Source organism: Callospermophilus lateralis, unplaced genomic scaffold, assembly GCF_048772815.1.
Source record: "Callospermophilus lateralis isolate mCalLat2 unplaced genomic scaffold, mCalLat2.hap1 Scaffold_103, whole genome shotgun sequence".
Lineage (NCBI taxonomy): Eukaryota > Metazoa > Chordata > Mammalia > Rodentia > Sciuridae > Callospermophilus > Callospermophilus lateralis.
This window is the reverse complement of record NW_027510486.1, coordinates 773,304-800,770: the sequence shown is the minus strand read 5'-3', so window position 1 is coordinate 800,770 and position 27,467 is coordinate 773,304. Positions and strand designations below refer to the sequence as shown.

General features: G+C 34.0%; 1 protein-coding gene across 1 annotated transcript in view; it reads left to right on the top strand.

The window, feature by feature from the left end:
- LOC143639968 (roundabout homolog 2-like) overlaps positions 1-25,679 on the top strand; it is an 87,245-nt gene extending 61,566 nt beyond the window's left edge. Inside the window, 5 exon segments of the mRNA XM_077107975.1 lie at positions 3,100-3,305; positions 15,034-15,207; positions 21,708-21,980; positions 23,738-23,929; positions 25,664-25,679. Coding sequence (XP_076964090.1) covers positions 3,100-3,305; positions 15,034-15,207; positions 21,708-21,980; positions 23,738-23,929; positions 25,664-25,668 — 850 coding nt within the window. The 3' untranslated portion in view covers positions 25,669-25,679.
- The last annotated feature ends 1,788 nt before the right edge of the window (positions 25,680-27,467 follow it).

Here is a 27,467-nt window from a genome sequence, read left to right as displayed (position 1 = left end):
TAGAAAATGATTTAACTACTACAGAAATGTTAATTTGACCAAAGTCGCATAGCTAGTTGGAGGGTAAGCTAGAGCAAGAATTCAGGTCTGCTGAAATTCAGTCTAAAGTGCTTTTTGGCTACACTGGAATCTTCTAATTTACAACTGATTTAGCTTCAATTAGCTTATCCTTGAACTCACTTTTAATGCCATGATGAAGGACTCCTTTTGGATTCTTCAAAGTGCCTGTGATTAATTCTGCATGTGGTTGTGAATATGTAAATCCAAGCTTCTGCAAATCACTTATGGTCAGTGTCAGTTATTAAAAACCCTCTTTGGGCAGAATTAAACAAATCAGAAACATAACAAATGTACTAACAGAAAATGCATTTTTTAAAATCATAAAGAATTGACTAAAAACCCAAATTTCATTTTTTTTCTTTTGGTACCAGAGATTAAACCCAGGGTCACTTAACCACTAAACCACATGCTCAGCTGCCCCCCTCACCCACACCTCAGACAGGGTGTCTCTAAATTTCTTAGGGCCTCACTAAGTTGGTGTCTTTGAATTTGTAATCCTCCTGCCTCAGCTTTCTGAACCACTGGGATTACAAGCCTGTGCCACCACACCAGGATCTATAGCTTTATTCTTCTAATTATTAGAAAACTTTCATAAATTATAGATGCAATTCATATAGGTATCTTGTACAAATATGGTAGATCATAATTTTATAGGGTTGGTTGTTTTTTCCAATGTTTTTCTCTCAGATAGTGATATATAGGCCTGCACCGTTGAAAACAAAATCTCTGTGACATTCTTTGAATTATGTTCTCTTGATTTATACCCTGTGCTTGAAATCATGGTAGCTTTTTTAAAAGATAATATTATCTTTCTTTTTATGGGAGGGTAATTCTAGCTACTAGAGTAAGTTGATTATGAGATGACTCTTATTCTCAATGTTAATTGACTATTTTTAAAATATAACAGCTATATTAAAATATAACATAGTTAACTATACATACAAAGAGATTCTCAAACAGGTATGTCACTTAAAGCTGTATGAACATGCTCTTTCCTTAGGATAAGAGGGTCTTGAACATTTTCTCATTTTTTTCTAAAGATTAAAGACAACCTCCTGTTACACATAATTATTTTATGATACATCACTGGTTAAAATGAAGCCAATTACTTAAAGAGTGATAGGATTCTCTTCAAGGTTAACTGGTGAAATCACAACTTTAAGTCATTTGAAGCAGAGACTTTGGCTCAGGGGTTCTCAAATTTGTGTGTGTTTTGAAATCATATGGAGAACTTTAAAATATATTGGTCCTAAGTCTCACCTCTAGGCAGATTCTGATTCCATACTCTGAGCTTTGACTGAGGACAGCCCAAGTTGGGGCAGTTACCATGGAGGTGAACCTGCTTCCTATCTGCATAACTATGGGCAACTTGCTTACCACTTGCATGCTATAGTTAATGTGTTTAAAATGATGTCAGAAATAATAGCTCATGTATAAAATGAAAGGGCAGTCCTCAGACCACTCTCATTTCTGATAAAAAATACAAATATCAGGGTCCTGAGACCACACTGAAATTCAAGAATTCACTAGAAGAATTTATAGAAATCTATTATTCTCAAAGACATAGTTAACTTCTGTAAAAACATATAAAGTCAGCAAAGAGAAGATTTATGAGGCAGAGTCTAGAAAAATCCCCAAAGCAGAGCTTCTTGTTGTTTCTTCCAATTGGAGTCAAGGACAGCACTACTTTCCCTTAAGTGTGACGATACACAGGGGATATTGCCAGACTTGGAAATGAGTTTCAAAAGACAACAGTAAAAGAACATAACACTTACTCTTTAGTCTTGCTTAAATAGAAGGGGTATTTAAGATACTTTTGTATGACAGCAATGAAAAGACTCTGTTAAAACTTGTAGTACATTTACTTTTAAATTACATTAAGAAATAACATTGCTGACGGCTGCAGTGGTGCACACCTATAATCCTAGTAGCTCTGGAGGCTGAGGTAGGAGGATTTTGAGTTCAGAGCCAGCCTCAGCAATGGTGAGGCATTAATCAACTCAGTGAGACCCTGTCTGTAAATAAAATACAAAATAGGGCTGGGGATGTGGCTCAGTGATTGTGCATCCCTGGGTTAAATCTTGGTACTTTGCCCCAAAAAAGAGAGGAAGGAAGGAAGGAAGGAAGGAAGGAAGGAAGGAAGGAAGGAAGGAAGGAAGGGAGGGAGGGAGGGAGGAAGGGAGGAAGGAAGAAAGGAAACAAGGAAGAAAATAACATTGCAGTGCTTTTGCTTAGCATTTTGTAGGTGTCCAGTTGCACATTATTTAGCCACCTTATTTGATAAATTTAAGTTTTACCTGAATATGTTTCAAAATTGTGATGGTAATTATAAGAGTCTATTTATCTAATGAAGGTTGAGATTAAAAGTATTTACTCATTGCAAAGTGTTTATCTAACACATCTTTTGTTCTAAACACAGAATACTAGGGTGAATTGTTTCTGCCTTGGAGAAGTTCAAGATGTTGGTGGCTGAGATAGATGCACAACTAGGTAGATAGAGCAGAAGATACTTGCCCTAACTGGGGCAAATGAAAATACTATTCAGCCTGCTCTGAGAGGGTCATGCAAAAAGAAATCCTCCTAAGTCCAGAAATGTGTTGAAGGTGGAAGAGAAGGAACATTAGGCATTCCAGTGACATCTTAAGTGCTAGCAGGCCGCATGGGTGGGTTACACAAAAACTGGAAACAAAATAATATGTATATGTATATATGTATGGGTATATATATTATTTTTTGAAAAGGTAAACTTTAAATAGTCTTGTGACAAGTATTTTCATTCTGTTTTTGATGACTTATCTATACAAAATATATGTTTATATCACTAGAATAATTCTTAAATGTATGTGGTTGTTGGTAAGGCATATGCCCAGAGACCTATTGTCTCTATTGACGTGTATGTAATAAAGCATTGTAAACTCCAAAATTATTAATGCAAAAGAAGAATACTGTTACCATAGAATGCCATTTAATTCTTATTACAATGTTTTTGAATGTTAATGGACTGCTTTTCCCATTATATTGTTTCCATTTGAATTCTAGGCACATTCAAAGCAATAATCCACCCCCACAGCCCCCAGTTCCACCATTAGGTTATGTGTCAGGAGCCTTGATTTCTGACTTGGAAACAGATGTTCCAGATGATGATGCTGATGATGAAGAGGAAGCTTTAGAAATCCCCAGGCCCCTGAGAGCACTAGACCAGACACCCGGATCCAGTATGGACAATATAGACAGTTCTGTGACAGGTAATGGAACTGATTTAATATGAATAACTGACCTATTTGCAATATTGAAATGCATCAAAAATCAAGTACTTTCTTACTTTCTTATGTAAGATTTATTCCACTCCATCTATTTCTGTAACATTTTAAATATGATAATGTTAAACACAAAATTCAAAAAGGATTTGGAAATACTTTTGCTTTGCTGCAAAAATGATAAGAAAATTCATGAATTTTAAAAAGCTTTAAAGACATGAAAGAAAACTCAATTATAGTAATGGCTTTAATGAAAAGTTCACTGTACTAGGGAACCAAGTCTATTACATAAAAAAAAAACTTTTAGAAATGATATATTTTGTATATCAGGAGGAACATACAAAATGAATGCAATCTTAAAATGCTTCTTGATATTTCACACTGTAAAACCATTCACTGATGAAAATAAGCAAGTCTTCAGAAAAAGACTCTTCAGTTGCACAAGGTATTATTTTTAGAGTGGAAAATGCATAGTGAGATAAACCATGCATTTATGCATTTCATAGTGTAGAATCCAACAACTTCCCCTCTTCCAAGAAGTATATTTATTTTGACTTATTTACTCCTCTGGCTTCTGCTTGCCTTGTTCACCAAGTGAAAGACTTCAGTTGGTACCCTCCTCTGATGATTCCAGGACTGATGTGTAACCTATGTCCAACAATTTCAATTGGAAATTTTAAAATCTTAATATGTACACAATATATATGGTGAAAAGTAAAAATTCAGTATTTCTGTTTACATAGTTATACATTCTTTGATACACAGGCACAAACACAAAAAATGCCTTTTACAAAATTATGAAGACCTAGCTACTCCATACTAAGCCTGGTCTTTGCATTTCTTTAGGATTTCTAAGGAAACTACACATATCTGTATTTTCCTGGATGACAACTTTCATCCTAGAAAGCATCTTATCACAGTCTTAATTTACTTTTAATCCAACAGTTTCCAAATTCCACAGACTTTGTGTTCCATATTAGTTCTGCAAACACAAATGGAAACTGGTTTAGTGCTGAGAAAACATGAGTGCCTTCACTTTTCCTGTACAGCCCTCTCTGCATGAGGAAGTGCATGATGCATGAGTCCACTATTCGGTTTTCCTTCTTGCTTGATGGATGGTCAGCTTGCCAGTCAAATTAAGATTTAAGAACTGCAGATATACTGGTGTGATTTGAAACCCAGATCCAACCCACAGTGACAGAGCAAACGTTAAAATCTTTGAATTCAGAGAGCTGACTTATTAGGGCACTATTATGTTAAGCCTCTTTGCCTGAATTTCTAGCATAATCTCCTTAAGGGTAAAATTCTGCATATTTTTGCATATTTCACTAATGATACTGAACTCTTTTTTTCCTTTAGGAATGCAGTAAAAATGTGCAATAATGATGAAAAAAAGTCAGCTATGCTGATGTAGTTCTTTTATTAAATACTATAATGACAAAGATGATAAATGTATCTATAAATTGGGAGAACACCACCCTGCACTTTTAAATACACACCTGTCACGAACAAGTAAGGATGTCTAAAGTAGTCCACTGGTTAAGATGTCAAGTTTAAACATCTTAAGTAACCTGCATTTCTCCTGTTGGTAATATAATGTTAATTCCAAATGAAGCTCTTATTGCTAAGAAAAGAAAGTCTAAATTTTCCTACTTGAATTCACTGCTTAATTACTTCTGAATATAGAAACCTTAGGGTGTTTAGGCATGAATTCCACAATGCACTTATCCTATGAATAATACATCTCCTTAGCAGAAGTTGTACTTTACACTTAAGCAACTTAAGCACCTCCCCCATACACATTTTTTTGTCTTTCCATGCACCAATGACTTTGAGGAGAAAGTTGGATCAAAGATTTGATTTGCCTTCAAGGGTGTGTTGTGTGTCTATGTGTATGTGTGTAGGAAGTGTGAATGAGTATATGTAGGTATTAGTGTGACCATAGGGGATGTGAGTATTAGTGTATGTACATATGTAGGGTGTAGAGTGCATGAGTATAAATGTGTGTGAGAACAAGGAAGATTGAAAGTGCATATACAGTGTGAGTGTGAATGGGGTGTGCACATCTATACAGGGTATGTGCATGTATTACATAGTTTTCAATTCTATACAGTTTGTGAACATATGTGTAAAGTGTATGGTATACATGTATGTATGAAAGACAAGGCACAATGTGTGCGGAATATGTGTGAGTCTATGTAGCGAGTGAATGTATTTGTGTGTGAGGGAGAGCAACTAGGATGTACATGTAATTGTGTGTGTACACATGCCTGTACATATGCTCAGGTGGATGTTTATGTGGACCAAATGTTATCAAAACCAACGTGCTAATGAATATTGTTCTAATGATGTTCTTAGGTTTTGTTCAGCTATAAGGCTACTTTAATAGTGCTAATAGAGATAGGCCATAATACACATACTCCTTCAATGAGCTTTGGAGACTAGAGGACTCTGAACTTACCGTCAGTTTCTTAGAGTTCTAAACTCGCCTGTGGTGTAAATTAATCTTTACGTTGAACTGAAATTCCCTTATATTGTCATTTTCATGAAGCAAATGACCATTTTTATTAAATACAACTAACAATTTCCATTCCTGGAGACTCTAAAGCCATCCAGAATGGATGTAACACTGGGTAACACAGTAACACTGGGTGGGCTGAAAGTCTTTATGTAAAATTTCAAATTTTACTTGGCTGAATTGTACTCCCAACTGCCAGCATAGGGAATACCAGCCACTAACAGTCTACAGAGCTTTATTCTGTAATTAATATATATATATATATATATATATATATATATATATATATATATATATATATATATACACATATTAACTCCAAATATTTTCATAGCAAGTATGTAGTTTGTGAATGGCTACTTAAATCTTGAAATGATCATCAAGAATGAAAGAGAACAAAAAGAAAAGAAAATATCAATAGTTCCACATCCCATGATCTTAGTAATGGTAATATGTATTTGCAAGTCTCCTGTTTCATGTATTTATTCCCTAAACAAACATTTATTTTAAGCCCATGACTTCTAATCACTTGAATAGACATTTAGATTCAATAATAGCAACAACCAAACAGCAATAATAATAATAAAGTAGAAAACCTAGCTCCTAGTCAATGCATGATACCCTTCTAAGCAGTGGCTTGTTTTTTCCTATGGCTGGCTGAGCTAAGAATGGATTTAAATGTTAGAGTTTGTAAAGAAACAAGATGTAAGTATGAAATCAGAACTAAAGAATGCATGACAGAACTAAAGAATGGAGAAGCCTAAATTATTTGGTTTCTTACATTTGTAGAAAGAACTCCCTGCCCTGATGTAAAGTTTTACCATCTACTAACTCATTTAATCCTCATAATCTCATTATTATTGTTGTTGTTCTCATTTTATAGCTAAAGAAATTGAGTCACAGAAGGATTTACATCCTTTTTGAAGGTTATCTACCAGATAAGTGGCAGAAGAATGAACAAAATCAATCAGTTTTACTTTAAAGATAAATTACTATGATCTCTGCCCTGGAAATGCCCAGTTCATTCTAATCCTCAGAATTAGCATATTGAAGAGGAAAATAATGTTCTGTTTTTTTTTTTTTTTTTTACTTCTCTGTGTGTGTGTGTGTGTGTGTGTGTGTGTGTGTGTGTGTGTTGAGAGGAATAAGTATGTATTTATAAAAATAAAATATGCATTTTATCCCTGGAAACATTAATCCTTTCCCACAATGTGCTTAATTTTGATAAAAATATTGAATTTTGATGTGACTTTTATTATTTATTCTTCTCATATTTAGCTCTGTGTGCAGTTACCTTTTTCTAATAAAATTAAAATTCATTAGCTCTTTTGGAAGAAATATTATTTTTATAATTTTTATTTTAATTTGTGCTTAATACTATTTGGTTGTAATAATGTACATTTTTTTAAGTTTCATACCATCACACTGCATTTGGGACTAAGCAATGTCTATGCAACATTGTCTTGGGAAATATGGACTGTTTCTTCCTCAGTGTTCAACTTGTCAGCTTTGCTCTCTGAGTACCAGGGAGGGGCAAGATTTCAAGATTTCTTTCTCTAACTTCCAAAAGGTGGTGGGAGTCAAGGATAAGTGTTTCCTGAATTTAATGACACCACCATGAAAACAAACCAAGGCAAGAGGAGAGTGGGAGAGGACAATGTCCTGAACATGTAGTCAAGATTATAACCGCCTCACTGATTACAAAAAGACACAGATTGAGTGTTGTAAAGTGAAACGAATAAAATTTTCCTTGCCTGTTGGATCCCACATGAACACTACAGCTGAAAGGAAATTGTGGCCCTGTATTTTCCACTTTATATCTTTGGAGGTTTTTACTGGAACTCCCATACCAGATGAGTATGAAAGTAATAAAACCAGACATCCTCACCATCTGACCTGAGCACACAGCTTTTGGGTCCTTGGACTCGGGAAAGTTTGATCTGACAGATGGTGAAGCCTAATGGCCTAACAATTTCTCTCCCTCACACACAAATACACTCACTCCCTACTCAGACTCTCACACACTCCACACACTTGCCACACTTTGCTTCTGCTACAAAAGCATAATAATTGAGTATTAAGGCAAATTCCAGGAATAATGCTAAAATTAAGGAAATCATTATCTGATGTCTTTAAAAAGAAATTAAATATATACTTTGGAATTTAATGGATAAGAAAAGTGCATATTTTATGCACAACATTTTGAGATGAGTTAACAAGTATTATATGAACCAAGGGAAGAGATTTTTTAATTGCTTATTTTGCTTTTCCTATATGACACATTTCTCTCCCTTCCTCCCTCCCTCTCTCCCACTCCCTCCCACCTTCCCCCACCCCTTTCTCTCTCTGGAATATAGGTGGGACTATTGTATATTCAGACATTTGAGTGTAAAAAGAATTTCCAGAGACTTGAAATATTTCTCTGCCTCTAAACAGAAGTCAATATTTGGATTGATTTGATCAAAGACATTTAGAGTTGAAGATTTTACTTAGCAGGTAGTTAGGCAATGAGAACTTCATAGAAAAAATTTCAGGATTAAATATTGGCTTGAAAAATGGGGGAACATTAGTTTTTGTATCTCTTAAAAATGGTAATGCAACAATTATCAGGGTCATATTAGAAAGCACAGACTTTATTCTAGCTTAATGGATCTAAGGATAAGCATTTATCAGCAAGGAAGGATTTAGCATATAACGACATGTAAATGAATTGATGACTGATCATAAATTAATTTTAGTGCTGAAGATGTAATAGAGACACAGCAAGATGCCACTTTATCATGGTATTTTATGTTCAGTAACATTTGAGCAACAACTTAATGTCCTGTGTGCATTTTTTCTTTAACAACTTGAATACATTTGAGATATTTTTTGACCTTTCAGTAATTTTAAAGCTGAGAAATTTGGAAAGATTGAGAACATAAACACAAATAAATTTCTCTATATGACATAGATTCATTTTTCATTAAGTGTTTAAGTATGTATTGATTATGTTTGGGGCTATAATGTGTCAAATGAATAAAAATCTCATAAAATTTGTAAGAATCTCTGGCTGAACTCCTTTTACCTGGTGTTCACTTTTATTTTCATGTTTATGCTTACATTTACAAAAAAAAAAACTGTTACCACTAAATGACTTCCTTTTTAATTGATGAGTTACTCTTTTTTGTTTTCTTTCAATTACTGTCTTTTTTCTCCCCATTTTCTCTTCCTCCTCAAGGATTTCTACCCTTCTCCTCCTTCTTTTCCTCCTCTCTTTAATAATTGTTTGCCTGAATCTTCAGATCATTCTTGATGTTCAAATCAAAAGTAAGAGAAAAAATTGTAATGACTGAGAGGTAAAATCAATGAATGTTAAAAATTTTAACGATTTTATGGTAGGAACTTTAACATATGTTATAGACCTTTTTATTCATACAATATGACTAAACTGCTTTAAAATTGTCCTACAAAGGTACTAATTCTATGTATCTCATCCCAAATTCAGAGGAAAGTTGAAGACTTACCAGAAAGGCAGAGTAATGAAGGAAAAGGAAATATTGATTTCTTTCTGTTTATATTGGTTGCAATCTATTGAAGCAACTAACTTAACTTCTCTCTTTCACTTGGGATCATTAGTGTTCTCATTGCCTAATATGGCCAAATAGCTATAGTATATTTGTCTTTAACTCTAAAGTCATCTGTCTAGTCGCTTTGCTCTTATTGGAAGTACAAGTAAAAGAATAGCTAATGTTGTCTCTTTATCAACCAATACCCACTTGATGTCCTGCCTTCCAGGCCACTCTCTCTTCCCAGAGAAGGGAGTCGGTGAGCATCAGGAAAAGCTTCATGACCAAATGAAAAATAAATTCATTTTTAAATGAATTTAAATATGTTTAAATATTTCTTGATTATGTTTGAGGCCATATTGTGTCAAATTAAAGCTTGAAAGATTGAGAGAAATCAGAGCAAACACAAAAGTAGGAAAGTTGCTGATCTGTTTAGGGTAAGGCAGATGCATGTATGGAAATCCTCTTGTGTGGGACCCACTTTCACAGGGCGATAACAGTTTATTTGGGGGGAAAGTTGGGAAGTCTTACAAGATGGGATTTCTTTGGTGACATTGCTGTGATGGGAGATTTTTTTCTAAATTTTGCAGATTCAGAAACTAAATTTATCAATATTCTAGATCCTCAGAGTAGAACCACACAGCAGGCAGAGTAGACCCAATTTCTTGGCTGATCATAGTGGATAGAAGTGGAATAAGAAAAATCTAAAAGAATAACAACAAAAATAAGAGCTTGGGCTAAGTGCATTGGGATGGGTGAATCTGGATAGAGATGTCACATATACACACACAAATAAATTGCCACTTGCCACTTAATGAAATTTAGCATCTTCATTGGAAGACAATATTGCTTAACCTTGATATTCAAAAATATCAAAGCCTAACCAAGATGTACATCATATGAACTTTATTATATAATATATATCCTATTTTATATAATAAAAATTATATAGTACAATTTTTACTTTCTTACTTGAAGACGTTATTGCTTTTCCCATGGTTCCAAAGTAATCAACAAACATTCACTAATTTGTTTAATAAATTTTCTGAGGATGCTTGTAAGAACATTCTTTTTGCAACTAAAGCAAGGTCATTGCTAAGAAATTGTACATCAAATATAATCACTCAAAGAATTTACAGTGAATAAAAAAGCAATAAATGCATTTAATTCCATATGCCCACTGTTCATTGAATTCCTACTGTACAGTCCCTGTACAAGAAATACTGAGGTGAAGAAGAGATAGTTCTTAATGTCAAGAGTTTTATTTCCTGGAACAGGAAAAATACATACAATATACAAAATATAGGGAGACAGGTGATAGACTACTGCATACACAATGTTTTCACAACAAAGGAGGGAGTCACCCTAACAGAATGTTGAAGGTAGAATCCAGGTGATAAAGATGGTATTTTATTTGAACTTTAAAGTTTGTCAGTGATTATTAGATTTGGTGCAATACAGAGTATTGTCAAGAAATGGGAAGTGATGTGTGGGTGAGAGAGTGAGATTACACTAGTTGTGGGACAGAATGGGCTGCAAAGGTAGGCTGGCTTAATATTGGGGGAGGTCTCAGATTCCTAATTTTTTATGTGCATTGGTGTTATAGGTAAGACTTTAAACAGAGGAACAAAGTATAAGATTGATGCTTTGAAAAGATAATGTAGATAACAATGAGGAAAGATAGAAAGGACTAGAAGGAAATCCGCTAAAAGGAGTGTCAGGATGAATTAGGAGAATAACAATAAGGAGATGCTTGTTTGGAGAGTGAGCACAGACATTTAGAAAAACAGAAATCACATGGAAGGGTTTGGAACTGAGCTTTTGAATGTTTTAAAACTATTCCCAGTTCTCGACTTTCATATTCTTTTGTGACCCCTTGCTGAATCACTTTGATTTCTTCTTATCTCCTGTAGCATTATATTGCAAGACCCACTGCATCATTTCTTCTTTCATTTTGGGCTGTTGATCCTTGACTTGTTATTATTAACCTAGAAATGAATCTCTCAGAGAAGGCTCAGTTGCTGGTGTTATCTCAGGTTCCTTGCAGTGGTCTGTGTCAAGGGAATTTGTTTGGAAAGTAAAAAGTATATCTTTGTGCTTTTGGCAAATATAATCAAGACTCTATCTTTCTCTGCTACACTTAACACCCTTTTAACTTCCAGATCATTCTAACCCTTTCAGTTTCAGTTTTCTCTGTCTTGAGAATGCATGCATCCGTGTTATTGTACCATGACAGCCTGAATTCTAAATTAACTTTTTGTAAGTCCTTTTTTTGTCCCTCTTCTAACAAAAGCAGAAGATAGGGTAAACAATACTTGATAATTTATTTTGTCATGAATTAATGGTACACCAACTTAAATATGTACTGCAATTTTAATTTTATTACATAATGAGTTAAGTTCCCAGTGTGCTTTTATCTAATATGTGTGTATGTATATGCATAAAATACTAAGTGACTTTCTAGAAAGAAAAAAAGTTGTCAATATCTTCAAAGTGTATTTTCTTTAAATATAAAGTTGCATTTTTTTTACTCTACTGCCATAGTTCATTTTGAAAAAGAAAATTGATAGAAATGCTGATAATAGTCTCCATAAAGGCTAATTTCATAAGTATCAGTGTTAAAGAGAAAATTAGAGTTCTTCAAATATTAAAAATCAAAGAAAGCATAAGAAATATTGAAATTAATAGCACTTTTGCAAACTAACATTTTCCTTATGTTCTATGTTTAGTTGATTTGATGTCATCTATACATTTTAGTTGATGTATTTTGTTATTTAAACAGTAATTAACTGTTCACCTTAAAATCTTAAAATAATTCCAGATCTTCTATGAAATACAACTGTACGTACAAGGTCCGGTATTCAAGTTTTTATGCAGATTACCATTGCCCTCTGAAGTAACTTCAAATTATACCCATACTATTTATTCAAGCAAGTCACCGATCAGTTTAAATTAACCATAATTTGTTTCAATAAAAGTGTTCATCCCTGACTTGTAGAAAATACACATAGCAGTTCTTGCTTGGAAAAATGATCATGTAACAATTTAAACAATGTAAGAAATGAACCACTTGGAACATGTCTTGCACATGTGCTTCAAACAAATACCGATTTTACACAAGCTTCTTTCATTTGTACTAAGTGTGTTTAAAACACGGATAATGTTTAGCTAAGGAATCCATGATGAAACTTCAAAGTGGCAAGGAGTCGAGGCAGTGTACTTGCTCATTCGCATAGTGTTTGCAAGCACATGAGATATGCAATATATACAAACTTACTAAACAACTACATTTGTTTTTAGGTTCAATGGTAAATGGATGGGGCTCTGCATCTGATGAGGATTGTAACTTTTCTAGTCATAGATCTAGTGTAGGTAGCTCCTCAGATGGTTCCATATTTGCCAGTGGCAGTTTTGCATAAGCACTGGTGGCAGCAGAAGATAAAGCTGGTTTTAGGCTGGATGGAACCAGCCTTACAAGAACAGGTTGGTAGACTCCAAAGTCAACACTCTTTGCATGAGAGAATATTGTCCTTGGGACACTTACCTTTTTTCTCCTCTTCTTTCTCAGCAAGTCTGACTGCAGGGCTCTCTGTAATATGCATGAACATTTGGGATGCTCTGTTGTCTGAACTCTGACCTGATGCAAGTTTTGCAGAGCCAAAAATAGGCTCCAACTTACTACCTTCTATGCTTAATATCCCTTTCTCTTCACGGTTCTGCTGATTAATTGGAATATACTTCCTTTCTATATTATGGCAAATCAGCAACTCAGATTGCCATTAAATTTTCAATAACTCACACTTTGCAAAATCTGCACACATTAATAATGAACCTAGTGATTAAAATTATTCAGCTTTTATCTCCATTACTTTCCTTTGCCCCATCTCTTTCTACAAATGCAGTTTCTGGGAAACCTTCCTCAGCATGGGGTGAATAGGTGTAAGGCTTTCAGTCTAACAGTTCAAATGGCTGAGGGTCTTATTGTTTGGCTAAGATTTTAATGCAATAATTTATTATATGTTTTAAAGGATGCTAATTAAAGATACACCTACTGCATTTGCAAGTTGAATAAAATGATGACTACATGTATATTGTACATTAGAGAATTTAATATTGATTTCTGAGAGTAAGAAGTAATAATATAAAGGACCAATTATGTCATTTTCACATGCTGCTCATTCCACAAAAAGAAATGCAGTCTTAATTCTAAAAATATATTAGCAGTTTGTAATCATTTGTTTTTCTGGGGAAAAAACCCAACAATTTGGCATGATTATGCTCTAATATTTGTATAAGTACTTCTTAACTTCACATTTAGCATGGTAATATATGAATTAAACTGAGCTCTCTTACAAAACTAATAAAATATCAAATGCATTTTTAAATCTTTGTAGTGTTCAAATATTAAATAAAAGTGATATGCTCCTGATATTTATTAAACTCTCAGGTTAGAAAAGTGAGCCTTGGAAATTGTCTTGAATTATATCATCAATGTTTATTTTGAGCACGTATTAGATATCTTCAAGCAAAATAAAAAGATTTCTCAAGCATTGCAGAGGTTTATTTTCATATAGCATCCAATCTAAAATATGTTGTAATATAAATGTTATTTGAATTTTCTTGCTTTATAAAGCATAAGTCAAAAACTTTATGTTGCCTGAGTGCTTTTTGTGGCATTAGCTGTAAGCAGAACAGTGAGAAAGTGCAAGGAAACTAATAAATTAGACAGAATAGGTGCATTTCTTGCATGTGTGCTAATAGCTAATAAAACATTAAGCAACATCATGTAACATTGACTTAGGAAAATGAAACTATGTAGGATAAGTTTGTATGAAATGAAAACATGACAAGAGAATAAATATATGAACATAAACCATCCTTCTCTTACTATAATAAACAGTATTAAAAGACGTTTTTGAAAACGTATTAGGTAACCTTTTCCCAGAATAAATTTCACTTCTTTTGTACTAAACCACAAGAAAGGGAAATAGTACAATTCATTCATCCATGAGAATTTGAAGTCTGCTCAGATACAGTAATCACAAAATACCTACTTCACTTTGGATATACAAGGTGATTTTAACCTGCTATTCTCTACACTGATGTTATTGAGTTTCCACTAAGAGATAGAGTTCATTTTGTTTGCATATAAGTGGTAAAGTCAATTTAGCATGTGTACCTGAGCAGACTTTTCAAATAAAATTACAAGGCATTTTTTACTGTGCTCAGATTTTGTAAAATTTCAGGGGTGAAAATGAAACAGTGTGCAATTCATTTAAGAAATAACCTTTTGAATTTTGAGAACTAATGTTTCATGAATTTGCATATAACTATAAAATTATCACTAAGATTTTCAAGGTAATATAAAAACTAATCAAGCAGTATGAAGCTTTGGATTGGTGGATTTGTTTTATGTTCAATTGTTTGAAATATTTTTGTGGGTGGGATGTTCTTAGCTTATAAAAATTGAACACATTATATGTAGCAGGGCATATATTTATTTTTATAGGTGCACCAATATTTGGTATCTTCCAATGGCGTCTCTAGGTAGGTTCACAGACTTAGCCTTAGGAAGAGCAGAAAATGCAAGACATTATCAGTGCATTACAATGACCTTCCCTATACCCCACTCCCTTTGTTTTCTTTCTAGGAAAAGCCTTTACCTCCTCTCAAAGACCTCGACCCACCAGCCCATTTTCTACTGACAGTAACACGAGCGCAGCCCTGAATCAAAGTCAGAGGCCCAGGCCCACCAAGAAACACAAGGGAGGGCGAATGGACCAACAGCCAGCACTGCCTCACTGAAGGGAAGAAATAACAGATGGTAGGCTGATTTCTGTTCCTCTTCTTTCCTCAATGAAAAGATGCATTCTACTCGGTCATTAACTCAGATTAAAATATCTATGGTAGATTAGGCATTGCCTCATTACATACAAGGCAGAAACCTGGCAAAATGGTCTTGCTTACGTGAAACACCCTCTCTCTCAACAATCTGGAATTATGTCTTTATGATCAATCCCCAAGAAAGAGAAGCTGTACCACTCTTAACTGTTGATTTTTCTACCCTTCTGAAATTTTTCTTTATTGTATTTTAGCAAACATTCCACTTAAAGGTTAGGAAAAAAAACATAAGCAGCATGTGCACATGTCATAGTATCAGAACATTTATGATACGAAATTATAATCTCTTTCACTCTTGGAAAAGAACTTGAAATGGTTTAGTAATTTTTTAGTTTTGTGAATTTCAGAGCTTAAAACATGCTAGCGGTTATGTAGTTGAAGAGTGTCTACTTGGGCTGCTATAACAGATAATCATAACTGTATAAACAGCAAAAAGTTTCTAAACAACAAATATTTATTTCTCATAGATCTCTGGGCTAATATTAGTGGAAGTACAAAGATCAAGGCACTGACTGATTTGGAATTTTTTGAAGGCTCACACTCTGGTTTAGAGATGGTACATTTTTATTAATTCTCACATGATGGAACAGACCTCTCTGGGGTGTGATTAATAAGGGCACTAATCCCATTCATGTGAACTTTACCTTTATGACCTCATAAAGCCCTCATATTCCAATACCATCACCTGGGGTTAGGATTTCAACAGATGAATTTTAGGGATATACAGTCATTTGGACCATAACAAAGGGCTAGTATATATATATATATATATATATATATATATATATATATATATATTCTATTGAAATTCAGAGAGTAAATATTTGGAGTTTTTTTTAGCATGTGGCCTGTGCCACAAGTACTCCGCACTGCCATTATTGCATGGGTAGAGCTATAGTAAATGAAAATATGGGTGCGACTAATATCTAATAAATCGTTATTGATAGAATAGTGGCAGAATTTGGCCTATAGGTCATAGTTTGCCAACGTATGTCAATTAATTGAATAGCCAATCTTTGAATATTTGCTTAAATAGTTAGTTTCAGAAAATATTTTTACTGGAAGTTATCCATGGTCAATAATGAGTATTTCAACTGCTCTCAGAGCATAGTCTATTTCCCACATTTTCCACTTAATTATTATATCTTTTAAAGTTTGAATAAATATATTCATCCTGAAACTTTATTCTAAGCACATATGAAGTATTGTGTATTTAAGGATATATAATTATATTTAAAGTGCCTAGTATGCAGTGAGACTCAAAAATGAGTTTCTTCCCTCTTCTCAACCTTATCTTTCATAAGCATACAAACTTTATCTGAGATTGTCCAACTAAACACTAGGATTAACCTAGCCATGCTGAATGTTGGAAACATTTGGGGAGATCTTCAAATAAACCATGGAGACATTCATGATTATTCTGAGGTATGATCCTATTATAGGAAGTTTTGAAGCTCCATGGGTTAAAATTAATGGACATCCAGCTTTGAGAAGCTATGATCTAGTCCTTAGCACTCTTACATCCATCATTATGAAACAGAATGAAGCTTGTTTTGGAAAAATAAGCATTTTCCTTTGTGGGAAGGGGCACTCTGTGTCAGGCAGCCATCTTTGTGCTTTCTTTTGTCACCCTGTAATGCTAAGAAGCCTTAAAAAGCCAAACATGCTTGTTCTAAAAGCTTTCAGGTTTGTTCATATATCCTGCTTATTTTGTTTTCATGGGGAAGTGTTTCTATGGAATATGAAGATTAAGGGTCCAATTGAGTTTTCATTCTCTCTAAATAGATACCCTGTGGTGAACAAAGCCTTTCTGCTCCACATGCTCTGGAGATTAGTTGAGCACTTAGAACAGTTTGCAGTGTTGATCTTATTCACTCTAAATAGAAAAGACTGCTCTCACTGATATGCTACTCACAACTTGGAGAATTAATAATTTTTTATATTTTTTTCTGCTCAGAATATTGTGGCAACAGAGAAAAATATAGTGTGTTCTTTTTACAAATCTTTGAAGACCATATGTAGTATATGTGGATGGTATACAATTTAAATATACAAAAAGTAGAGTGCTCTTTTTTCTTCTATAATCCTTTTTCTGCAAGATTTTTCAATATGTTCACATAAAACTATCTTCCTCCTAGTTTAAATCATGATGAATATATTGCTTATCTTTCTAAAAAAAAATAGGTCCCTAAATTTCAATTTTGAAAAGTGATTATGAATTATGTGTTATTAGTAGATATATTTTAAGTGATATTGCGAAGGAAATGTGGCTCACATATCTTCCCACATGTGCAATCCAGACACATTTAATTGTGAAACAAGGACATTTATTTTGGAGGCCTTAAGAATATTGCTATTTTACAATAAATGCTTATGACATGGCACTTACATGATATGAATCCATGTGTCAGGAATAATTCAAAACTTCTTTACATAAAATCAAACTGTTCTTTCTGGGAAGATTGCTGCCTAGTAGTTTATAGTGTATGGACACTTTACAATCAAACTTTTACATTATAGATTTTACAATAGTGTTTTATGGCTATATTTATTAGGGTAATTATTGCTAGCTGCTTTACCAAACAACCTCTAACCCTCAGTGTCTTGGCACAGTAAAAGATACTTTCTTATTGACACACTCATCTATCAAGGTCAGGTGGTTCTCCTCTAAGCAGTAATGTAAGGGAGTAGATCTCTCCAGAATTGAGATGGCATTATTTTCAGAAATATTTATGGTTTCTGAGTGAGGCAAAGACAGATAATGGGTGATCATTGGGAGTTTCTAATGACAAGAACCTATTTCATGTCTCATATGTCATTATCAAAAACTCTCCCCCATGGTGTCTAGTACTAGAAAGTATCCTCCATGTGTCCCAGAAGAATTGAAATGGATATTTCTGTGTCTGTCCCAAAAGCTATACCAAAACCCAGGCACACCTAAGGAGACATTGATGAATCCACATCTTCTATCCACTTGCATAATGAGTCAAAAAATACCTTTGAAGCCAACACACTGAGTAAAAATTGGCAGTTCTCTACCCAACAAACTGATTTTCCTTAGACTACAACCTGTGTTCCCTTTCCCCTGGTTTTTAATGCCCTGTTCAGAAAAGGGGCCCTTTCCAAGCTCTGTCAAATATTAGCTTTACCCCTTAAAATATATATTAAGTATATTCCACATGGTATGCAATAGGAGCCAGACAGACAAAAATCCTCTGGTTTCATGGAGCTTACATTTGAGTGTAGGAAGATAGATAAAGACCAACAGTAATACATGAATATAAAAAAGCAGTTTATAAGAGGGTGATCATTGCCATGAGGAAAAAGACAAAAGGGAAAGAAGTTGAGAAATATGGAGGTAGGGAAGATATTTTTCAGAATGTTCTTTAGGGAAGGCCTCACATACAAGGTGACATTGGAGAAAAGACTAGAAGAATGAAAGCAAAGATATCCAAGGAAAGGTCCTTCAAAGACATAAAAAAAACAGCAATAAAATCTGGGGCTTATTTACCAAAAATGTTAGGGGAGAAAAATGACTAGAGCAAGCATAAAAACAAAATAGAACACGAAGTCAGACAAGCAAAAGAGCACATATGATGTAGGACCTTAAAGCTGCAGTGTTGCAATCAGCCTTACAGTATGTTGAGTGGGAAGCTACTCGAGAGAGGGGTGGGGGGTGGGGGGTGGGGGGGAGCAGAGGAGTGACATGATCTTCTCTGTTTTTCTTTTTAAAAAGATCATCTCCACTGTTGTGTTATATTTAATGGGGAAAAGGTGTAAAATAGATTACATACATAGGAAGCTGTAGAAGCAACATAGGGGATTCATACCAAGTCAGAAATAAGTGAAAGCGATGAGAAGTAAGGAATTCTGGAAATGGTGCTCACAGGTCTTGTTAATAAAATTAGTAAAGCAAAGCTTAAAGGTCACTTCATAGCTTTGGTGAACTTGTAGGATGAAATTGCCACAGGTGGGGAAGAGGAATATCATGCAAGACACACATTTTATAAAGGAGGAACTAGATTTCAGTTCTGATATGTGCAATTTGAAAAGCTTTCGAAATATCCAAGTGGAATTGTCCCATGCAGATTTGGTTAGAAGAGTCTGCAGTTCTTGGGAGGAAAGATCCAGAATGGAGATACTTCATTTCTTTGTGGTCCCAGTTTCTCAACTAAAAAATGAAGACAATAACAACATTTATTTCATGGGATTGTGGTCACCTGACAATAGCTAATTCTCAGTAGTCTAGTAAGATACTCTTTAGTGAATAGACTTAGTTGAGATGAATCAACCTACAATTGAATAATAAATTTAATTTAGATAAAATGTATTTGCTTATATATTTTTATTTTTCTATAGCCATTTGCAATTCAATTTCCCTTTCCTGTTGGTTTATTTCAATGTGCTTGCAATGCCCTTTCTTCTTAGAAGACACAGTCTTCAAGGATATTACTTAATTATGAAGCTATATAATTTCAGGTTATATTAAATAGTCTTCAGAGTTTTAGCTGGCATAAGCAGATACCATTTTGACCATTTTAGAAATTAAGCTGCTCTGATCTAGAGTAAAAATCAATGTGAAGATCTGTTATTTTGGAAGCAAATTTTATAATTTCTCCTTGCTGTCTCTCTAAGAACAATACTCAAATGAAATAATTAATTTGCATTTATAATAATTTTTAGTGATGGGAGTCCCAAACTCATTAGATTATCTAACAAAGAGATATCTCAACATTACATTAGCTTTTCATCTTGGAAGAAATGTTTGGAATAAAACCTTATTTTCCCAGACAGAGACTCTGTTCCCCTCAATAATTAGAAATTCATAATATAATGTGAAAGGTATACATAAGAACTAGTAACCATCCAACCTGGGTGCTCCAGATTCTCTGTGCAGTGGAGAATAATATAATTTTGCTCCTAAGACAAAGTATAAATCTTAGAATGACCAGTTTAACATTCCTTTGAAAAAGCTATTTTTTGTATATAAGAAATTTATACTTTTCCCTTTAAAATTCAATAATAATATTATTAGAAATAAGAACCTGGTTATAAAAGTGTCATAACAATGCTATATTAAGTACAGTATCTTCTAATTAATAAAATAAATAGTATACGTGATTTTTGCTTTTTATGAATAAATAACATAATTGCCAATACTCCAAGGATAAACTAAGAAGTATGCAATAGCATACACAAAATCACAATAAATCAAGCTAAATGAATATTTAGAAGGATTTAAAAATTATTTTAAACCTGGGTGTTGTGATGCTCACCTACCATACCAATGACTCAGGAGGCTGAGTCAGGAGGGTCACAAGTTTGAGGCTGGCCTCAATCATTAGCATTTAATGAGACTCTCAACAACTTACGAAACCTACCTCAAAATAACAAATTAAAAAAACTGGGGATGTAGCTCAGTGGCAAAATTCCCCTGGGTTCAATGCCCAGTACTAAAGGAAAAAAAAAATAAATCATTTCAGTTGGTGTAATATTTAAGGAAGGAAGTATGATTTCACAGTGGAAGATTTTCAAGACACAAAGTTTTAGATATGAATAGCTAATAAAAGGAAAATGAAAAATTTGCTGATACTTGAACTTTAAAGTTTAATTTAAAAGTTTAATTTAAAAAGTGTTTCTAAAAAATTATCTATTCCACTACTTCTCAAATTTCCATGATATATTGCCAACTCTAGTACCATAAAGCATATTCAATCTGTATGCTGAACATTGGTTATTACTTATTAAAATTAATACATTGGAAGATTATAATATATTAGTTGTAACTCATTAGCTAACTCATGAAACGAATAGCCAGATTTGGTTGTCAGGCAGAATGTTAATTGCATTTAACAAATGTTAGCTTAACCCTTTGACTATTGCTAAATGTGCCACATACTTGGGTAAAGGCAATCATATTTTGCATATGATACGGCATATGGTTTTTAATTTCCCAAGGGTGATGTTTCCTATGGAGATTGGCAGGCTGGCTTTTGTTCTTTTATTAGCACAGTTGCTAGAATTTCTAGTGATCTTATTATTTTCTTTTTTGCCATAGTATTTCCACTTTGAAAAGGGAAGGATGAAAATGAATTATGACCCTCACGTTGCCCTTTAACCTTGAATGTTAGCCCCAGTGTGCAATTGAAAACATTTTCCATGTTTAACAGTTGGATGAATCCAATCAATTTGATTTCAATGATGCTGTGGTAGAAGACAGCAGAGACACCAATAATATGCATTTTACATATCAATAATCGACTTTTATTTTTCTCTGTTTTTTTTTTTTGTTTGTTTGTTTTTGCATGGGTGATACTTGTACGAGGGCAGGAGTTTTTTTTTTTTTTTTTTTCCAACTTGAACTAAAACCTGTATTTTTTCATTAAATTTTAGTCCATTCTAAACATTATTCAAAATTTTTAGATCTTCCACCACCACCAGATCCCCCACCAGGTCAGGGTTTAAGGCAGCAAATCGGCCCGAGCCAGCATGCTGGTCATGTGGAAAACTCAACAGAGAGAAAAGGAAGCTCTCTAGAGAGACAACATGCCTCCAGCTTAGAAGACCCAAAGAGCTCCTTGGATTGTCCAGCCAAAACCTCCCTAGAGTGGCAACGACAAACCCAGGAATGGATAAGCTCCACAGAACGCCAAGAAGACACACAAAACGCCCCACACAAACAAGGGGTTGGATCAGGTGTGTTCTGCACAGTCCCAAGCAAGTGTGGGCTGTGACCCTTTTATTTTCTACCAGGTGTTCTAGAAATGGCAGTTGTTTAAGGGCATCCAAGAGATATTTGCCTTAAGTCAGTAAGTGAAGTTGGAATTTCTCAAGCAGAGCTCAGAGGCAAGTTCCTTGAAACTGATTACAGTGGTGATTGCTCCTCAAATTGACCACTCCATAGGTCTTTGAATCCAAGAGATCTCCAGCCTTCATCTACGGTCTCAGGGGACAATTTTGGCTTTTTTGCCTTTTACCTTTTCTATTGAGTAGCTTTAAGACCACTAAATTTCAGCTTTTGTGTCAGTTTAATCTCTACCTTCAAGGAGATTGTCATTTTGACAGAAGTAACCAGTCACTTGAAAGGAGAGCTCCTGTCAGTCAATTAGGTGAATTAATTGAGATTATAAATTTACAAATAAATGACCAACCAACAGACCTCATGTTGGAAAAGGTTAACTGATTAAATGTAGATGACTGTTCACATGGGGACAAGAATGCTCTTGTTTATAAATCACACTTCCTGGAAATGTTAAAACATAAATTTCATGGTTTCTGATTGGACATTAATTAGGGGTGGGGCTATTGCATTTTTTGGAATATCTTGCATCAGGATTTACTGAGTATTAATAAACATATACACATGCACACAACTTTTGAAACATATTCCATATTCATTTGGACTCAATCTTTATTAGACAAGTCCTCTCCCCATGCATTTCTGTAATTACATTTTGTTACAACACTGTGCTCAAGTTTTTGAAAAATTCAATTTGTGCAAGGGCCAGAAGATGACAATTTCAATATCTAGATTTACTGAAATGTTTAGGAATGGTTGACCATTCAAGCTGTGAGAGAAAAATTATGTGATCCCTGTCATTAAAGACTATCTAAGGCAAGAAACAGTAAATTCAGCCAACATTTTTTCATCATCTAATCACTTGTTAATGGCCAATACCTCAAAAGAAAGAAAGAAATAGAGTTAGTTGGGGTGGAGAGGAAGATGTGGAGAGATGAAAAGAAAAGCTAGAGAAAGGAAGAGAGAGATAAGAAATAAAGAGAGGAGGAAAGGAGAAGGAAAGAAGGATTCAAAATATTAAATAATTATTCATAATGCATTTGATCAGTTATTTGTAGGGAGACAATATACAAAATAAATATTATCACATTTGTTAAAATTGGGTGGGTTTCTCTTTTTCTTTTAATGAAATTCCTAGCCTTTCCATTAATATATTTATGTCCCAAGCAACAACAAAAATTTAAGAAACTTACTTAATTTGTTAATACATAATCCTTGATCTAAATTGATTGAGAAAATATTGATGTGGTTTAAACTAAAACAAAACCACGTTCCTTCTGTTTTGATGGGAATATTGAAGCCTCATTGAACTCTAGAAATTATTCTAAGATATGCTTTTTTTTAAACAAAGTAGTTCACTGTAAGCTGCTCTCTTTTATAATGAATTTAAGTTTTTCAAATAATATACAACAGTGTATATTTATCCCAAGATCTCTTTTAATTTAATCCTGCTTCAGATCCTAGTGTAGGAAATGTTGCTTGCACATGGAAATTCCTTTAATATCCAGTCTTGATTAAACCTCCTGATTTTAATTTTACTAAAGAATGAAATAGTAAAATGGTCCATTCTGAGCTTAACTTGTAAGAGTTAAATTCGTGTTATTTTCCCAGGCTGCAGTTCAATTTAGCCCTTTCTTTTTTTTTTCTTTTTCAGAGGAGGCCTTGGTGCCCTATAGCAAGCCCAGTTTCCCATCTCCAGGTGGCCACAGCTCATCAGGAACAGCTTCTTCTAAAGGATCCACTGGACCCAGGAAACCAGAGGTGTTGAGGGGAGGCCACCAGCGCAATGCCAGTGACCTTCTTGACATAGGATATATGGGCTCAAATAGTCAAGGACAGTTTACAGGTGAATCATGTAAGTGTTTTAGGTCACTGAAAAGGCTACCATAGCCAAGCACGGTGTGGCACAGCTTTAATCCCTATGACATAGAAGGCTGAAGTAGGAGGATTCCAAGTTTGAGGCCAGCCTCAATTTAGTAAAACCATCAGCTACTCAACAGGACCCTGTCTCAAAATGAAAAATAAAAGCACTGGGGATGTAGTTCAATGGTAGCTCATCCCTGAGTTCAATCCCCAGAACCAAAGTAATAAAAATAATGGTTTATTGTGATTCAGAAAGAATATTAGGTTAATAATATTTTCATATTAAACAAATTTAAGAATGATAGAAAACTTTCCCTGCTACAGGAAAAAAAATCAATGATTCTTAAACAAGTTTGGTCAAAACGTAGATGATTGCTATTTATAGCAGGTTGATGACATAAATATTTCATTTATATTTCAACCTGATTTATGCTACATAAGAATTACTTTAAACATGGTGGTGCACACCTGTAATTCTAGCTACCAGAGGCTGAGGCAGGAGGATCACAAGCTTGAGGACAATCTGAGCAACTTAGTAAGATCCTGTTTCAAAATAAAATATAACAAAGGCTGGGGATGTAGCTCAGGATAGAGCACCCTTGGTTCAAACCCCAGTACCAAAATAAACAACCATAAAACAACAAAAAATTGTTTAAACGTGGGCAATTAGTCTCAACACTTACAAGTTAAATTAAATGTAGTTCACTGGATACTTTTCTTGCTCTTTTAAACTCAGCACAATAAATAAGAGAGAAATACTGGCCCTTTGGTACATTAAAGAGTCTTCTTATTAGTTCTTCCTATTCTTCATTTATTTGCTGTTCATTCATTTTTTTTTTTTTGAATTTATGGAGTCAGTCTTAAAAAAATTTTGATCTTTGATTTGAGTTAGTTCACAATATTTTCATTATAATGATATAGCTATTGATTAAGTTTATATTTTTGAATGAAGAACTGGCATTGGCTTTCATATTTTCTAAATATAAAAATATGAGGTAATGGTGAAAAATAGGGATGTCACAGTTCGTCCAATTAAAAACATTGAATTTGTGTTAATTCCATTAGGAAATTTACCAACTCCCTATTCCCTATTAGAATGATGCCTGCTTAACATTGTCAACTGCTTCTTTGAATTCAGCTTAACCAAGGCTGTTAAGAGAACAGCCATGGCTTCTAATGTTCTCAACCACTTGCCTGATTATAGCTCATGAGAAGACAAAGCTACTTTTCTGATCTCTTGAATTCCTCATGGAAAAATAGTTTATGATTACCATTATGCTCACATCACAGGCTGGAGGAGTTCATGAGCTAATGAAAAGGGAAAATAGTTTCAAACTTATTGTTTATGGATCTGAGTTATCATTATTGGCTATTATCAATCTGATCAGTGTTAAGATTTATTTATAATTTTTCATTTCGCCCATGGGTACTTGAAATTTTCTTTAAATTTTATATTGAAATAATCGTAGGTGTGCAGGGAGTGAAAATAAAATAGCTCTAGTTGAATTTTAAATCTCCAAATACTACAGTGTTTCTATTTTCCTTGTTTCTCAGGTTCAACGAAAATGAATTGCACAAACACACCAAGATCTTTCTGATGACTTCATCTTCATTTACTATCCGGTTGCTCTGATTTTGAATATGCGGGTCAGGATAGAAGAATTCATCATTTAACTCTTGAGCTTTATTCCTGACTTTTGTTTCCATCTCTTTTTAGAGTAACTGAGAGGAGACATACAAAGCTGCTCTGAAGGACCATCAGGTCCCAACTCATGGACGTGATGACACTAAACAGTGCAATGAACAATTTCTTTTATTTATGTACTATTAAAAGAACTGTAAATGCAATGTAAAGACACACTGCCACACATATCCCACAGATATTTTACTTGTGTTCTTCTCTTAAGTACACCACCCACCTTAACTCTTTCTTGTCAGGAGTATATATAAAAAAAAAAAAAAGAAAGAAAACAAAACTCGCCCTCCAGGAAGAAAAGGATTTTACTCTGTATATAATTTCTTTTGTGCATTGCTATGCAAGCTCACTCTTTTTAGCTCTGTTTATATTATTGTCTGTTCTTATTGGTCTGTTGTACTATATGTGAATTAATAGGCTGTGGTGCCATATATTAATTTTTAATTGTGTAACTTTTATGTTTAAATTTTGCACTGCAATTTTATTTGGTGATAAGCACAAATCTCTACTCCTCATGACATGAAGAAAAGATTGAATGTGAAGGGGGTTTATGTACTGTAAGCTAGGTTGGATAATGCTGGTGTAACCCATCCTGTTAGATGGTTTTCAGCTGGGGTGTAGAAATAGGAAGATGCAAAGGAACAATGGTGTTGGCAAAGTCTGAACATCAGGAAACGAGTCTGTTTTTAAGAGAAGAAAGATGTATTTTGCTATTGATAAAAGCAAGGGGTTAAAAGAAGGAATTTTAAGTCTTTAGGCTGAATACGCATTAAAATATGCAGGTAGCAAAGATGTACTAAACTTGCTTTAAAAAAAGATAATTAAAGTTTTATTTAGAATCAACTTTACTTGTCATTGTAATTGACCCATCTGAGAATGGCGACAAGCAAAAGGAAATTAAGGTGTTTCACAAGAGCTGTATTTATATTATAGCTTTTTAAAACAGCATTTTAATCTCTCCAACTCATTAAGTCAGAATATAACATGAAATTCCCCAAGGAAACAAACAAAATGAACTCGCGACTATCTAGCAAGTAAAGAAGCAATTTATTATTAGGACATACTCAGGCTGCTTCCAAACATGAAATCTATTGCAATATCTTGTTTTGTCTTTCTAATACTTGTACAGTACACACTAGAGGATAGAACTGAATCACTTAAATTCATGACTGAAAAAATGTAGTCTATATACAACTTTGTGTTTCATTTAACTAAGATGTAAAGTTGATTTCACCAAAGGTAGAGCCAAATTGCAAGTGCTTAAAAAGCAGTGCTCAGAGTATGTTCAGTTCACCATCCATAAATTTATTGGAATAAATATTTGATGGTACATTCTCAGAAATTGGCTACCAACTAAAATCTGTTTGACACATTTTGAATGAGTAAATTGAAAGAAAAATTAAAAAGGAGAAAAAAATGCATGTTTATACACTTTTTAAATAAAACCAAACCTTGTAAGTGGACATTAATAACAGTGTCCTGCCTCATTTGTTTTCACGACTTTGAGAACAAGAAGTTCCTGAACATCAGTTATGTATGCTCAAAATAAATGTGACTTTGAAATATATGTTAGCTACTGTACATGTATAGTCAATCAGTCAAGTAGAAGATAACCTTCCTGAAATTCCCACTTGTGACATTTTCCCATGTGCTACTTACACAATCTTAAATTCTAGCTCTGACTATATTTTCTTATGTTTTTCCTACGATATATTCAGTACTTCAAAACTATTCAATGTAACAATCAGGATCAGTTCTCAAGTAGGAGACCCTTTAATAGGTCGCATACTCTGCATTATTGGCTCGGTCACCGGTTCATGTCCTG